The following is a 15,614-nucleotide window of genomic DNA, read 5'->3' as shown; positions in this document are numbered from 1 at the left end:
TTCTTTTTTATTTGTGTTTTCATAGTCTCCATCTACTCTAGTTAATAAAATTTTAACACACAACGAACAGATTAATTCGATGGATGAATCAAGATGCATGTTTTGCTCAAACAACAAAATTAACAATTCCCTAATTATTTTTTTTTTCTTATATTACAATCAGTAGATGACCATGGATATTAGCCAATCAATAATTCACATCGAAGGCTGTTTTGTACATCAGTTTAATACAACATTTGAGAAAGTAAGAATTCTACAATCGTAAGCATTTTCGTTTTTTTTATTGTACTAGCTTTTGCTCACGCCTTCGGCCGCGTGAAGGAGTATTTCGGGATAAAAGTCCCGCTATATATTTTCCCGGGATAGATAAGTAGCCTGTAATGTATAAAGTAGCATAATATAATAACCGTCCCGTCTCTTAAACTATCTCCATACGAAATTTCATAAAAATCCGCTTAGTAGAATTTGAGAAAATTGATAACATACAGACAGAACTTTTTCTGTGACTTTGTTATACATATTATATGTATAGATTTTATTTTCAATTCTAATTTTTAAATGACAAATTAACAAAACATTATGTGAGTTGCGCATTTAGGACTTGTGTCCTGCAGCTTTATAAGTTAAAAAAAATAACTTACAATATTTTAGTTCGTTTTTTATTCAACAACCCTGCAATGCTATAAGCTATTCATAAGTAACATAACTGCACTATACGTAGCGGCATCATAAAATATGTACGCTAAGACATACTTTGCCTTTTCAATCGTATTTTAGCATCAAGCAGCATTTTATATGACGGATTTGCTATGTCGAAATACGAACGTATTATGTTTAAATATTTACATTTGTGTTTTGTTGCCTAGGTCTAAAATTCTCGGCATTTTACAGTCCCCGAGTGTTTGTGGCTTGGTGCATGCCGCTCATTTATTTACTAAGAGATGTTTTATTCCCTTTGAGCTGGCCACGCGGCCTGAATGCATGTGAGCTGTGACATGTTAATGTTCGGCATTTTTTGTTTCGGGATTTTTGTCTTTTAATAATAGTTTGAGTTTTGTTATTAGACTGATTATGTTTTGTTCAGTAAGTAGTAGACGTAGGTATGTTATAGCATAGAATATAACAGTGTATGAACTAATGATTTTTTATGTTTACGCGAATGTTAGACATCGAAATTAAACAAATTTTCGGATTGTATCGCGGTTAGTATTATATTATAGTTAGCGGGGCCATAGGCCCCCCATGACCATGAAGGCTGCAAGGTCTTCGAAACGTCGGGAGAAAAATAAAATACTCACCGCCATAGAATCCAAAAATTAGTTTAATTTCGAGTGTATGAACTCTTTAGACTCGACCTATAAGGACTGAAAGCATATCTATTCATGGAAAATCTAGTCTCTCTTTCAGTCAAAACAAAACATTTAAAAAAGCGGAGCTGGTAGCAATATCTTTTCTTTACGTCATTGGGGCGAAACGAAGCATTTTGCCACCTAGTGGTAGGGGTCCCTGCCGCGCACAATCTTCCACAATACCATAAAATTCAATTTTAAACGAGCCACTTGCTCGTTGACCCTTACTATAAAGAAAGCTAAACATAACCTACGATTGTCTGCGTCACTTCATCTATACCACAATTATTTTGTCGTGCCACATCCTAAGTACATCGAGTTTAAAAAAGTTAACTCAAGTTTGTCCGACCTTGACTTGCAACCCAAGGCCTTAGAAACTGTCTTGTCACTTTTCTTATACCCTTGTAAAAGTCACTGAACCTCCTGAATTTTTAAAGTACATGCAGAGTTTAACTTCGTCGAAAATATCGGTTTACTAAGGTCCAACACTACGATAAAAATCTTTGATCAAATAGCTAGGTTTATACCATCGAGTTCGCGCAGCAATATTTCATGCAAAAACTTCGAAATGCGTTTACATAATAATAATATTAACCCTGTATTATATACTGTTCTATTGTTGGGCATAGGCCTCCTTTACTTCTGAGAGGGATAAGGCCTTAGTCTACCACGCTGGCCTAGTACGGATAGGTAGACTTCACAGACCCTAAAAATTCCTACAGAGAACTACTCAGGTATGCAGATTTTTTCAAGACGTTTTCCTGCACCGTTAAAGCAAGTGATAATTCACAAAGAATATACACATCATTTTAGAAAAGCCACATGCGTTTACATGCGGCATTATTTCTCATGCGACTTGCCGCAATTTTGGCAAGCTTCAAAACTTGCAGAAGTTAGCTTGCCATGATTGCTTACACTGTAAAAAAATGCTTGCGGAAATCGACTTCTTCAAGTTTTACTGTTAATCTAAACCTCGCTTAAATTCTATCCTTCGTAGCGGATGATCGCATTCAGAATTTGCATATTTTATTCGAGGTTGAAATAGAAAAATCACAAGTACTGGAGGCAACCTAGCTGAAAGTTTTATTTGAAGATGGAATTTCATATTTACTATGTTTTGATCGCAACGATTGAAAACGTTTGTATGAAAGATTGTCGTAAAATACGTAATTGTGGATTGTTGTGAAAGTGCTTAAATATTGTGTCATAGTTTCTGACGAAGGGAAGACTGGGTTTTTCCATCTTAAAAATTACTCAGTCGCTGCTCTGATTCGGGAAGTTTGCGGTGTGATACCCTCGTGTCTCGGAAAACACGTAAAGTCGTTGGTCCTGCATCTGATCTCTTTTCAGTTATGTCGAATAGCCGTCTCCCCGGATTAAAAGTGTGAAGGAACAGAAAGTGCGTCTGTGTTTTGCACTCACACTTGTCCACTGTAATATCTCCTGCGTATATGGTCCGTTGAGGATTGGCCGCCGTGTTTTATATTCGATCAAAGTAGATTCATAATAATCAATTCATAGATAAGTATTATAGTAAATAATAAAGACAATTATGTTGAATAAATAATATTATGATCTAGAGATGATAGCATTATAGCGTAAAAAATATAAATATACTAAAAATGTATTATAATATTATGGAAAATGTTGACCGTAAAAAGTTAATTTCAAGGGTAAGAATCATCATAAAACACAAAAAAGGTTAGAGTAATAAAATTTTTGATCAAATTTTAAAAATAGAATATCGTAAATTTCCAGTAAATACTATGGTATTAAGCGTCTTTAAGCGTATGCGCTTAAAGAGTTAGGTTTGAAATAATACTGTGGTTTGCAATGACGATATATTTAAGTGCCAGATATTAATTATAATTTTTCGGTAAATTAATAGGGTTTATTTACATTCGTTAAGTAATATCTGTCTATTTGCTACCTAAAATAAAAACAATATTTAGGTGAGGTTAATAATCTAGTAGATTACATACATAATATACATATAGGGAAAGTGCGGCAAAATAGTATAAACATGTAGAGGCGAGCAATAATCGAAGTTGCATCTTCCGGCCATACCGAACAGTTGTCCTGCTAAAATCAAAATTGAATTTATTTGTACTTACTTGTGGCGCTAACTTCTGGTCCAAGAGACTCGAATGCTTTTCCAAAACTTAACTTCAATAGTCGATCTGAATCTGAAAAAGAAAAAAAACGTTTTCATAGCAAATAAATATTCTTCATATTAACACCCTCTAGTGGGCAGATTGGAGTTATATACTCAGAAAGATGAAACAGAAATGCTAACTTATTATCATAGATGGCGTTGTACCGCAATAGGTATGATGCGGTATTTATGTAACTGCGCATGTAGTTCAAAATATTTGTCATAGATGGCGTTGGCCAATATTAGCTTGTGCAATATAATTTTCCAACAACAATAATTTTATATTATAGCACTAGTAAGATCGACAAATGTTGTCCTTCCACACATCACCTCATACTTTTACTTTCATATTTTAAAGTCGACTACAATGTCACTTATCGGGTCCAAAACTCAACCAACGCATTCACAAAATCTAAGATACTTTCTCTAAGCAAAATCTCATTTAAATCAACTAAGTAAGTAGGGTGGTTTGGGAGATTCACTTGAAGGTACTTCGGAAAAAGATATTCATACAAAAATATAAAAAAAATCAACTTCCTGTATTTTTCCGTTGATTTTCCAACATTATTACTCCACACAGACTTTATCCTGGCAATTACGAATAAAACAATAAACGAATGACCCCAAATTGGTTGAGGTGAAGCTTTTACATACATTGATTTTTATTTTTGTAGATTATAGTGAACTTCCGCTTGTATGGTAATAAATGAACGAGGTATTTACACAAAAAACCTTGTATTTTTTATTATATCTTGTTTAGTCCTACATTCATGTTCCTAAACTGTTACATTGTAACGATCCTGCCGCTTGCTATTTCTAGTGGCACCAGCAAGGGGTCGCTGGACCTCAGCCAAAATTCCTATTCATACTTTGTTGGCGGCAATCGCAAATTTAACTGGTTCGGTCGCATTTATTACAAGACGCTCGCGACAAATTGGAACGAAATTTCACGTGAGAAATGGATACATTTTTTGTAATAAAAATTGTTCAGTTGAGTGTAACAAGCATTTTGTAGAAGTATCGAATAAAAAGCAATACAGTATTCTATATTTGTATTATGAATTTTGTATCAAACTCCTAGTCTATATTATTTGTATTCAGATAGATTTACGCCCAAAATTCATTTGGAATAAGAATATTTAATATGCTATAGGTATCTATATCCATCATAGTAGGATTATTTACGTATCATAATATTGTATGAGAGATTCTACTATGCGATTTCGTCATGTTATTTTATACGTAGATAAACGAAAAATGTATGAAAGTTTATATACGTACCTACTTACTTATTATCAAAGTTTTTATACGAGCGGTCAAGAACCTTTTAATATGAGTACTTATCTAATTCTGTGATAATTAAGTGAGCAATTTATCATTCAGAATGCAACGTTATATTAGCAAATACATACGAAATAATTTCTAATAAAAATATATTAACGATATTTTAATATATAGGTACCTACATATATGGAGATACGATGGATAGCGACTACGGTACAAAAGGTATTCAAATCCGCCTTAGTGGCTCACGTAAGTGTGTCGAGTCCGAGATTAACCTGTGTATATTAAGTTCCAACAGGCCGGCATAATTGTGTCGACTGCCGAGGGGTAATCATCTCTCGTCAGTCGACATTCTATTGGACCCCATTTTGCTTACCATCAGGTGCAGTGGGACCACTATGTCGTGAACGTATTAAAAAAATATTATCGCTGCTTAAAGTTTCTCTTTTCATTTTCTTGTCTGCATTGCGCTTTGAGCGTTAAATAAAGTACACCTACTTCTTAAAGTTCAACACAGAAAATTAGAGATATTTTGTACATCCTTTACACCTTTGGACTCCTAAATGGAATAGGATATTAAAATAATTACTGTTAAATCGTTCAAACATTTCACGTATTGAATCTTTGTATGTTATTGCTATACCTATTTTTTTATTTTAATTGTATTTCGTTCTTCTGTAGTTATGTAAAATATTCCTGGATTCGATGTAATTTACACAAGATTTTCAATTCTATTTTCTTCTTTTAAATTTCGTAACACCCTCCCAATTATTTATTCACGAGGAAACATTTTCTAACAAATAACACGGTTGTTTTACTTGCATCTGAAGACAGATGACCCGACAGCCCACCATATGGAAGTGTTCACCGTCGCATATTTTCTTTCTTTATAAAAAACAAACTAACCAGCAGCTGTGGAATCTGGTGGTGGTTGGAAATGGAAGGTGGCTGCAAACCCCTGGCCAGGAGTGGCGGAGTTCGCAGTAAACTGCAGAAGCAGCGCGGGGCCTGTTGACAGCACTTCGAAACCTGCAAATTGTTGAAGATACATAAGGTTTTGTCATACAATCTGCATAAATATACAAAAGATTTTTTCTGGAATGTGGAACCTATTTATAGATATTAGTCTACGAACTCATTCTTATCTTAACCATTATGAATTCCTATTATCCTCATTAAAACCTCTAATTCAAGATAGCGGAAAAATAGTACATATACATGTATTGTCATACAATCTGCATAAATAATAAAATAATTTTTACTGGCATGTGGAGACTATTTATATTAGTCTACGAATTGATCCTTATTTTAACCTCAATAAGATTGCTATTATCCCTTTTCAAAATCTCTGACTCAAGATATCAGAAAAACAGTAGGTGTACTTACTATATTAAAGCTATTTCGTTGCAAAAGGAGACAAAAATGGCGGCTAATGCGGTGAAAAATAACGACACCGCGCAAACGCATACAAAAAGGCTAATATAAATGGGTTCACATTCTGTATAAGTTAACAGTAAGGAAACGAGAATATACTCCACTCCGCCACTTCGCTCCGACTTCTCAAGTCGTATAAGGAAGTATGTGAAGTTAATGTGATGTAACTGTAAACTAGAGTTATAATGCTAGGTGATGTAGTGGTTTTTGTTCATCTAAATGAAAAATGCAATTTATAAACGCAATAATAGGGACTTTGTTTATAGCATATTTTTTTTATACCCTGACTATATGTTTGTTGGCCTAGCAAGGGCCGACTTATACAAACACACCGGACTTTTAGGTGAGTACATTAGGCGCTCGCAACCCTTGAAAGTTAAAGCGACCATGCAGAGGGCACTAACGAGCTACGAACCTCGACTCAGGATTGTCTCTGGAAGAGGATAAGATATTAACTACCTATTATAGATATTTTATTCAAGTATTTTTTTACGGTTTAGTATACTATGTTTACGCGAGGATTATAATATAGAATTACACCATTAATAAACAGTTGTTTGAAATTTATTAATTTGACTTACTAACACTATATCATCTTATCCTGCGCTTCTGGAAGGAGTTGGGCTGGCTAGACGTATAACTGGCATATCACGCACAACGAACCGAATTGCTTTGGGCTAAGTGTAGAAAAAGGAGCCCTTTAACCTAGACCTAGGCTATACAGTCTTTGAAATTCAGGCTATAAATTGCCAAACAAAACTACATTTTGCAAGTTTGCGGTTTTGAACAGAAACGTGCAGAAATCAGATCGGACGTATCATAAGCTACGCGTTCCGACCCCGGAATGCGGGAATATCAACGTTCACAGATTATGTTCGTGAAAGAAACACCGTGCATAGTTGAAATGTGATGCGGAACGCCGGAAATACGTTGCTTCCGTGAAATACGGGCGTCACGTGCTTTGTCTTAGGGATGTGGCAAAACGTATAGCTGGGAATCGATTCTGATTACAGTCGCAGAATCGATTTAAGCTTTTAAAAAGACTTAGGTATGTATATAAAAAAGTGGTAGATTTTGTTGTAAGTTCTAACGCTACTTTGATTTTTTAGATACGAATGTCCCCCACTTCAGTTTAAATAAGATCAGCACCGCACCTAAACTATTATAATAAGGGCGTTAATTTATTTTAGATCGATTAAAAATAGTGAGGCTACTAAAATCGATTCCAGAACTAATCGATTATTGGATCGATTATAGTAGCATAGATCTACCTTTTATACTTTTATGCAAAATCCGTCGTGTATCACACACTACAAAACAAAGTGAATTTCCTTTGGCGTACACGTAAGTGGAAGGGATCGCTATAGTGGGTATGGAGATATGTAATATCAGTAATGTTTTTAGGAAAATAGAAGGGGAACAACTGAATGTAAATACAATTTATTTACTACGAGCTTGACTATATCGAAGGATATTTACTTGTAAAGGAACCTGGATAGACATCTAAGATTTCTATGTTTTATAAATACTAAAAGAGCGAGTATGAAAAGGCTGTAAACTTCGTTTACGGTTTATGTTTTGAAATTTTAAACTATCGTTTCTGGGATGTAGTTTGAAGAGAGGAGAGCTACGAATTTAAGAATGTAGACTCACAAAAAATCTTTAGTAATAACAGTGTTGGATGAGACGGTCGATGGAGCAGACAGGTGCTGGAGTGGAGACCGCGATAAGGTAGAAGAAGTGTAATACGCCCTACTGAACGATGGACCGACGACTTGAGAAAGGTGGTGGGTAGCGGACGGATGCGGGCTGCTAAAGACCGGGATGGTTGGCGGTCGTTTGGGGAGGCCTTCGTTCAGTGCGGACAGCGACAGGCTGATTGACAGTGTGGATATGCAAGTAAATTTCTTTGTGTTCCCGTTCTACCAAACTGATAGAATAAATACTTTCCTTTTGTTTATCTATCAACAACATGTACGTAGTAGCAGTTGGAATCATTTACCTCTACTTATCCTTTTATCCTTAAATAATTTCTTGATTAAGAATTAATACCCAGCTATGATTACCATACTTTCCTTTTCTCAAATACGGTAGTGTTACTATCTTATTCCAATCAACAGTTGACATACGGACGATACACTTCGATTTATCATTTACGCAACACATTATTGTATCTGCAATATATTGCAAATTAAGACAATAGTTATACTTAATGCTTGTTATCAATGTTTGAATTTACAGTTCAAGGATCAATGCTGTGACCTTTGACAATGACTTATCTTGTTATGAGATAAGCTGTCATCCTGGTTACTGAGTAATTACTACATAAATGATCCGTTAGAATTATAAACAATGTGAAATGGAAAAGTTTTGCTGGCGTTTGCTTTTCTTTTATGTTATCCGTTAAGGCTATCTAGATAAGGTGAGAAGGAAGCTGTTTTAAACGCTTTAAGATCCAGATTTTAATTCATTTGAGATCATAATTAATTGTTTAGTAACATCTATTATTAGAAGTAACAATAGTAAAGACAAACTTTATTAATATGAAAATATAAATAGCAATAAATTAATTATATAGTAGACTTGTTCTGTGCAACAAGATGTATAAAAAATATCAAATATGCAACAAAATTTAAAACGCAATTCCCTTTATTGTAATACTAGTTGTAAAACACTAAAGGATTCGAACCATTTACGTTAAAAAGCCGGAGGAAATTGGTCTGTGACCAAGCTATTTCTAATTCTTTTGAAAAATTGCTCGTCAGAATGTTCAGGAATATCTAAATAATTAGGTATCGAAAAGTGGGTCTAGTAATCATAGTTCCGGAACTGGGGTAGGAACGATCCTTTAGGGTTATTACGTATTGAAGTGTATTTTTGGTATTTTTTATGTAGTTATGGGAAATGACTGACGGTGAAATATAGAACCTGGTATACAGTATCGTCGACACCGTAAATAGCCTTTTATGCGCCTGGTGGTATTTTGGTATTTATAATATTTTATTACTGAAATTGACTGATGACGAAATGTTGAAAACCTGGTAGGTATAGTACAGTCAACACCATAAATAGCCTTTTGCGGCGCAAGCTTCTATAACCGGTCTATGCATAATCCAAATTGATCCAGGTCATTTCTGCGCAACTCCAGGATCTGAGCTTTATACCTGGGCTCCGCCTTAGTTACGTCATTGAGTACAATTTATTCCAAATAAAGTATTGAGGAAAGTTCTAGCGTCCCATAACGATTGCCATGCTTGCTTGTTTTATCGGTTAATAACTTGATTTCTGAACGCATCCAAACCAATATAGCGAGTTGTTCACGATGCGTAAAGTAATTGCTACGTGGGAAAAATATATCAAGTACTCTCATAGTAAGAAAATTAATAATCGAGTTGTTGAATAAATAATTGAATTGAGCGAGGTTTAATGTAATAATATAATGCTCGTAATGCTGTGTAAATAAGATATAATACGGAATGAGGTAGGGACCTCCTCTCAAAATATATATTTAAAAAATTACCAATTATTAAACTCACTGATAAGTTAAATAATACCGACAGCATTATCATATTTTGATAGTACATAAACTAATTCCAGGAAATTTGCTACTTCATTTAGTTTATTTCCGATTGTACATTTGTATATAACGACCATATCTGCTTAAAAACCTAACGTAGTAACACAGATATAGACCCATTACATGTAGTAGATTATAATGACGTATTTAGATATGCAAGGGTATATATACTGTTTTATAATTTAGGTTTTACTCCCGGGTTCACCCGCGTGAAGGATTTATCCGGGAAAAAATCCATTATACATTTCCCCGGGATAGAAAGCCTATAACCTTCCCAGGTTCTTAATATATCTCTATACCCAATTTTATAAAAATCTATTAAGTAAATTTTGAGAAAATCGATAGCATGTAAACAGACAGAAAAGGGGACTTTGTTTTATAATATGTATAGATATCAGTGCTACAGAGGCAACTCTAACCTAAGTCTGTGCTACTTGGGTTGGCATTATTCATTCAAAAAGGTAGCTGTCGATCGGTAGGTGTCGGACACTGTAGTACATATGCGAAAAGAATACAAAGTGAATTGATCGACACCGCAACAATGGGAAAATTCATTGTTCAAGATCACTATGATAGAGAAACGCTTAAAGAAAATCTTTCATTATAATAGTTCTTGTTACTTCTATACTATAGGATTGGAAGAATAATATAGTACCCTTAGAAATAAACCAATACAGGACAAATTTCTCAAGTTTTGTTATTTTTTTTGTAATTGATTTCAAGAAAGATGACATTACTAATGTCATCTTTTTTTAAATAAATCGTTTAGTAACGGTTTGCCTTGAGTGGTGTGGTATGCTAATTTTCCACAGTTTTCAATTGTCTATGTTATTTGGTGAAATTGATTTGAACATAAATTCGATGTGGAAAATTAAATCCTGTGCAAGTCCGGAAAGGCAAACTTAGCATCTCAACAATTTCGCTCCGATATAATGAACAGCTATAAGGGATATTTTGAGTTCTTACTAAATATTTTTTCTAAGATATAAGTACCGCGTAGAACTTGCCCCAATCTTTTATTAGGTACTTATACTAGTAGTAGACGTTGAAATACGATAATTTGTGTGTTTGATCGCGAAGTAAAAGAGAAATATCTCTATGCACAAAGAGAATGACTGCATTTTCAAGTTTCTACTGCCGCACTGAGGAACTTTAAGACTTATAAAATGACTCATAAACTCAGTAGAATAAGGAGCGTATTCTTTCCTATAATTTTCGTCTTGCCAGACATAATTAATTCAGAGAGAATAATTAGGGTGTGATTTCTTTTTATTATAAATTAAACAAGAGTTTGACCGTCGTTGATTATCATGAACTATATAATAAGACAGTGGGTATGCTTCTAATTAAACATTATACTGTTGTAAGGGTTTTGCATGCGACACGATTTCAGCGTCCGGAGATTTTAGTGCAGTTTTCAACCATCTCCAAAGAATAAATTTCATAATAAGTAGCCGGAGATTAAAAAAACAGTTGTCCCCAAAATGTATGGTCTCCGGGGATGAATATCTAATATATATAAGATACGATAGGTGTATTACTATTATAAAGCCTTATTTAGATAAACGAATTATTGCTTAAAAACGCTGCCCCGTCTGAGCATGCGCGATCGCAAAACAATTCTCGCCCTCGTTGAAGTATACGAGTTTTTTGACAGATATTAAAAAAAAGATGATTGCTAGCAATAATTGCTACGTCTAACCGAGGCTTAAAATCACTGTTTATCGCTTTGAAGGCTTAAGAGTTTACGTGTACATTGAAGTGTAGTTTATTGATATAACATTACCTGTAAGCTCGTTGCAGAGCATTGCTATGGCTGGCGCGTTAGTGTCTCGTCCGTCGAACACTTTGATGATGTCTGCACGCCGGAGGCAGCTGCAAATTATATACAGTATTAGAAATTAACATAACATCACGCATTTTATCCCCGAAGGGGTATGCAGAGGCGCAACTAGGGCACCCACTTTTCGCCAAGTATGTTCCGTCCCATGATGTGATAGGGGGCGAGCCTATCGCCATATCGGGCACAAATTCCAGACTCCGGGCTGATACTGAGCAGAAAAACCCAAATATCACTTTGCCCGACCCGGGATTCGAACCCAGGACCTCAGAGCGCTATTGTACCGGACGTGCAATACAGCTACGCCACCAAGGCAGTCAATTAGAAATTATTAGCTTCTATCCACAGTTTCAGATAGCTTTAGATTTTTAACCGCCATTTTTAATAAACGACCGCAATCGATTTTTCGATCTATCTCTAGAATGGACCAATCAGAACAAAGTTCTTTTTGACACTTACAAATTATTACTTACATATTACTTATTTTGATTGGTCCGTTCTAGAAATTGGATTGAACATTGGGATTGGGATCATTTATTGAAAACGGCCTTTATTGACATCGTAGTATCTGTGGTTGCATTCGTTACGACCGTGATATTATCAAATAGCAATACATTTTCTAGATTAGATTAGATAGATTTAGTACGGTGACTATTCAGCATCCATATAATATATTACGTATGTGCGCAGCCAACCCTACAAATTATATGTTTTTTAATAGCTGCTAGTGTCTAATCGTAGCTTTGAGCAGTTGCCTATTTGTGATAGCCATTACTTTAAGTGCAGTCTGAGTCTACAAGGAAATCGGACACCACTTAAAGTTACTAATAATATGCATAAATTCGGCCTGAAAATCGTTCTAATGATAATTAGATTTATTTGAAAACTGTATAATAGTCATCTATTTATTTATTTTATAGATTCACTTACATTGACAGTAAACTAAAGATGTAAGCTACGTAATTTGTATATTATTATATTTCGCGACATCGCTTTACTCTTATAAAAGGTAGCCTTTATTAACGAGGACATGTTCAGGCTTTATTTGTACGTCAAATTTCATACAAGTCAATAGATGTTTATGTCCCTATCAAAAATTCAAAAATCTCCACAAACTTTTATATTGCGTTAGTTTTTTAACACGTGCATGGCAAAGTGGCCTCACTGCACCTGATGGTAAGTGTAGTGGGGTCCAATAGAATGTCGACTGACGAGAGATGATTACCCCTCGGCAGTCGACACAATTATGCCGGCCTGTTGGAACCGGATATACACAGGCTGATCCGAACACACTTACGTGGGTCACTATGGCGGGTTTTAACACCTTGTGTACGTACTGTGGTCGCTATCCGAGCGGATATGACTACGGGATGTCCACAAGGCTCAGTTGTAGGTCCTTATTTATGGAATTTGAGCTTCAATGATTTTCTTTCAATTCCCTTACCTGTAGGATGCCTTTAACCGGATATGCGGATGACGACCTCTTATTAATTGAGTCCAATAGTAGATCGGGGCTTGAAAGTTTGGCGGATACGTGTTTACAATTATTATCTGAATGGGGTGAAAAAAATCGCCTTACATTAGCGGATACAAAATATATTCTACCACCAACAAAACTAAGCTAATAGGCTAGTAGAATTATAGTTTACTTAACCCAACAAGTAACCGCTATTCCTTTAAGTGCATACTCAATTCAAATCAAAGATACGACAGTAACAGCCACGTCCTAATTGACAAATCGTCGGACAAGATCGGCTCATCGCATTGTATACGACAAAACAATATCGTGTAAGTCGTCAATTATAGAACTAAATGAATTCTTATGTTTACGAGAATGTTAGACATTTAAATTAAACTATTTAACGGATTTTATCGCGGTTTTAATATTTTACTTTTCTCCCGACGTTTCGAAGACTTTGCAGCCTTCATGGTCACAGGGTGGATGAAATTCGTAAAATAGTTTAATTTAAATATAGAGCTAAAATTCGAATTTCGAATTGTCAACGAGTGGTAGAGGTCGGCTGGTCAGTTAATGTTGTATAATGTAATCGTTAATGTAGATGTAGATGTAGCGTTATTATAAATTAAAGCATTTTATACCTTATCATTATTAACTTATAGATATCATTTCGTAAGAATGATAATTACTGGTGGTATGTCTCTTATATGTGAGAGTCCGCCTGGGTAGGTATCACTGCAATGTTTATTTCTGCTGCGACGCGCCAGCGTGTAATCACTGGTGTGTTTCGGTTTGAAGGACATTATAGCTACTGTAACTACTGGACATAATAAGACTTAACATCTCATCTCTCAGGATGGCGAGCACAGTAGAATATCAAACAATACTTTGTAATTCAAGGTGTTGGATGGTGTTTCTACTATCTATGGATGGTCGTATCGCTTACCATCAGGCGAACGGCAAGCTCGTCTCGTCATTCACAGCAAAAAATACCATTTTAGTCTGAACACTTTCTTCCATCATTAAACAATTTGAGTGAGAAAACACTACAACTTTGTTAATTACTGAACGTTTGAAATAATGTTAATTATAGGATTAGACACATTTACAGTAAATTTAAAAGAAGCTTACAAGTACCTTATCTTACCTTATACATAGATACATGATGGATCCTAGAGACTCTAACATAACCAACAAAATCGAGAAATTGCATCCGAATAACTAACAGCAATTTAATCCGAGCTAGCCAGTATTTAGTTACTGGGTTTCCTTTAACTCGATTTTGTAATACCTTTGGAACCTCCAGGCCTATTACATCGCGGTGGCTTCGAATTAAATTGCACGAACTTCGTCTAAATCTTGACAGATTAATACGATTTAAACAATTTTCGTCTTTAATTAGGTTTGACGTTGGTAGAGAAAAATCGTTTTTGTACGTCTAAGTGATTATGTACAAACATAGAATTAGGGTTATTGTCTTTATCTATAGATATAATGAATCCCTATTTCCCTTGGTCACGCCATCACGCGTGAACGGCTGGACCGATTTCACTATTTTTTTGTTGTGTTTGTTATTGTCAGGAGAAGGTTCTTATGAAAAAAAAAATCAAAAAATTGCGCGGAAAATAAGAAAACTTAACGAAAATATTAATTTTATATAACTGTCAATTGTTTGAAATACCTGTCAGCGATTGACAGAATGCGCGCTACAAATTCATGGTTAAGACGGGACAACGTCTGTCGGGTCAGCTAGTTCAAATATAAATCTGGTCTAACACTGAAATAGTCTATATTATTTCCGTGAGGAATATACTTAGGCCTTTCTAGTACGAGGTGATAGAATAATAATAATATTATGTCAATATGACAAGTAATTTAATTAGCTTAAATCATGAAATAGAAATGCAGACTAAAATACTTAATGTAAGTTTATAGGGATAACCATCGATTATATGTACTACATACGAATTACCGTTTAAAACAAATAACAAAATTTTACATTAGCGTTTAAATCAATTATGTGCCGACTCTAATGAAACATAAAGGGCTTAGTTATATCAATCCCGAATTAAATTGATCCATTAATGGGCACGAGTCTCTCATAATGAAATGAGTTCAACCATCCGTTCATATATTCTATATTTTAATTATTGCCTAAAGGCAAATGAAATAATCGAATATAAAATTGCTGTAAATAGCATGACCAGCAAAATAAAAAACCTGCTTTGGTGACGCCATTTTAACTTTTTTGTTTTAAAGTTATCTTTGTTAAGACAATATATTAGTTTGACGAGGTTTTTTATTTTCTACGTCAGGCTGTAAATAAATTATATTTATGTTTTCTTTAAAAATAAGTGCTTTTTCAATTATGAATTATTAACTATCAGTCGTCTACAGCCTTAGTGTAATGTTATATTGAACGCGAAATTGAATTAAAAATATCTGAAGAAGACAGAGATAATTAACTTTGAAATTTAGTTAGTCATAAAATGTTTTAAGTATGGCGCTGTAAGTTA

General features: G+C 34.7%; 1 protein-coding gene across 1 annotated transcript in view; it reads right to left on the bottom strand.

Moving 5' to 3' along the window:
* LOC115453761 (suppressor of lurcher protein 1-like) overlaps nt 1-15,614 on the bottom strand; it is a 332,327-nt gene that overhangs the window by 58,989 nt on the left and 257,724 nt on the right. Inside the window, exons 8-10 of the mRNA XM_037440969.1 lie at nt 11,586-11,674; nt 5,695-5,817; nt 3,464-3,535 (exon numbers count right to left, since the gene is read on the bottom strand). Of these exons, the coding sequence (XP_037296866.1) occupies nt 3,464-3,535; nt 5,695-5,817; nt 11,586-11,674 (284 nt within the window). The remainder of the gene's footprint in view (nt 1-3,463; nt 3,536-5,694; nt 5,818-11,585; nt 11,675-15,614) is intronic.

The sequence above is a fragment of the Manduca sexta genome, chromosome 21, assembly GCF_014839805.1.
Source record: "Manduca sexta isolate Smith_Timp_Sample1 chromosome 21, JHU_Msex_v1.0, whole genome shotgun sequence".
Classification (NCBI taxonomy): Eukaryota; Metazoa; Arthropoda; class Insecta; order Lepidoptera; family Sphingidae; genus Manduca; species Manduca sexta.
This window is presented reverse-complemented; position numbering and strand designations above follow the sequence as displayed.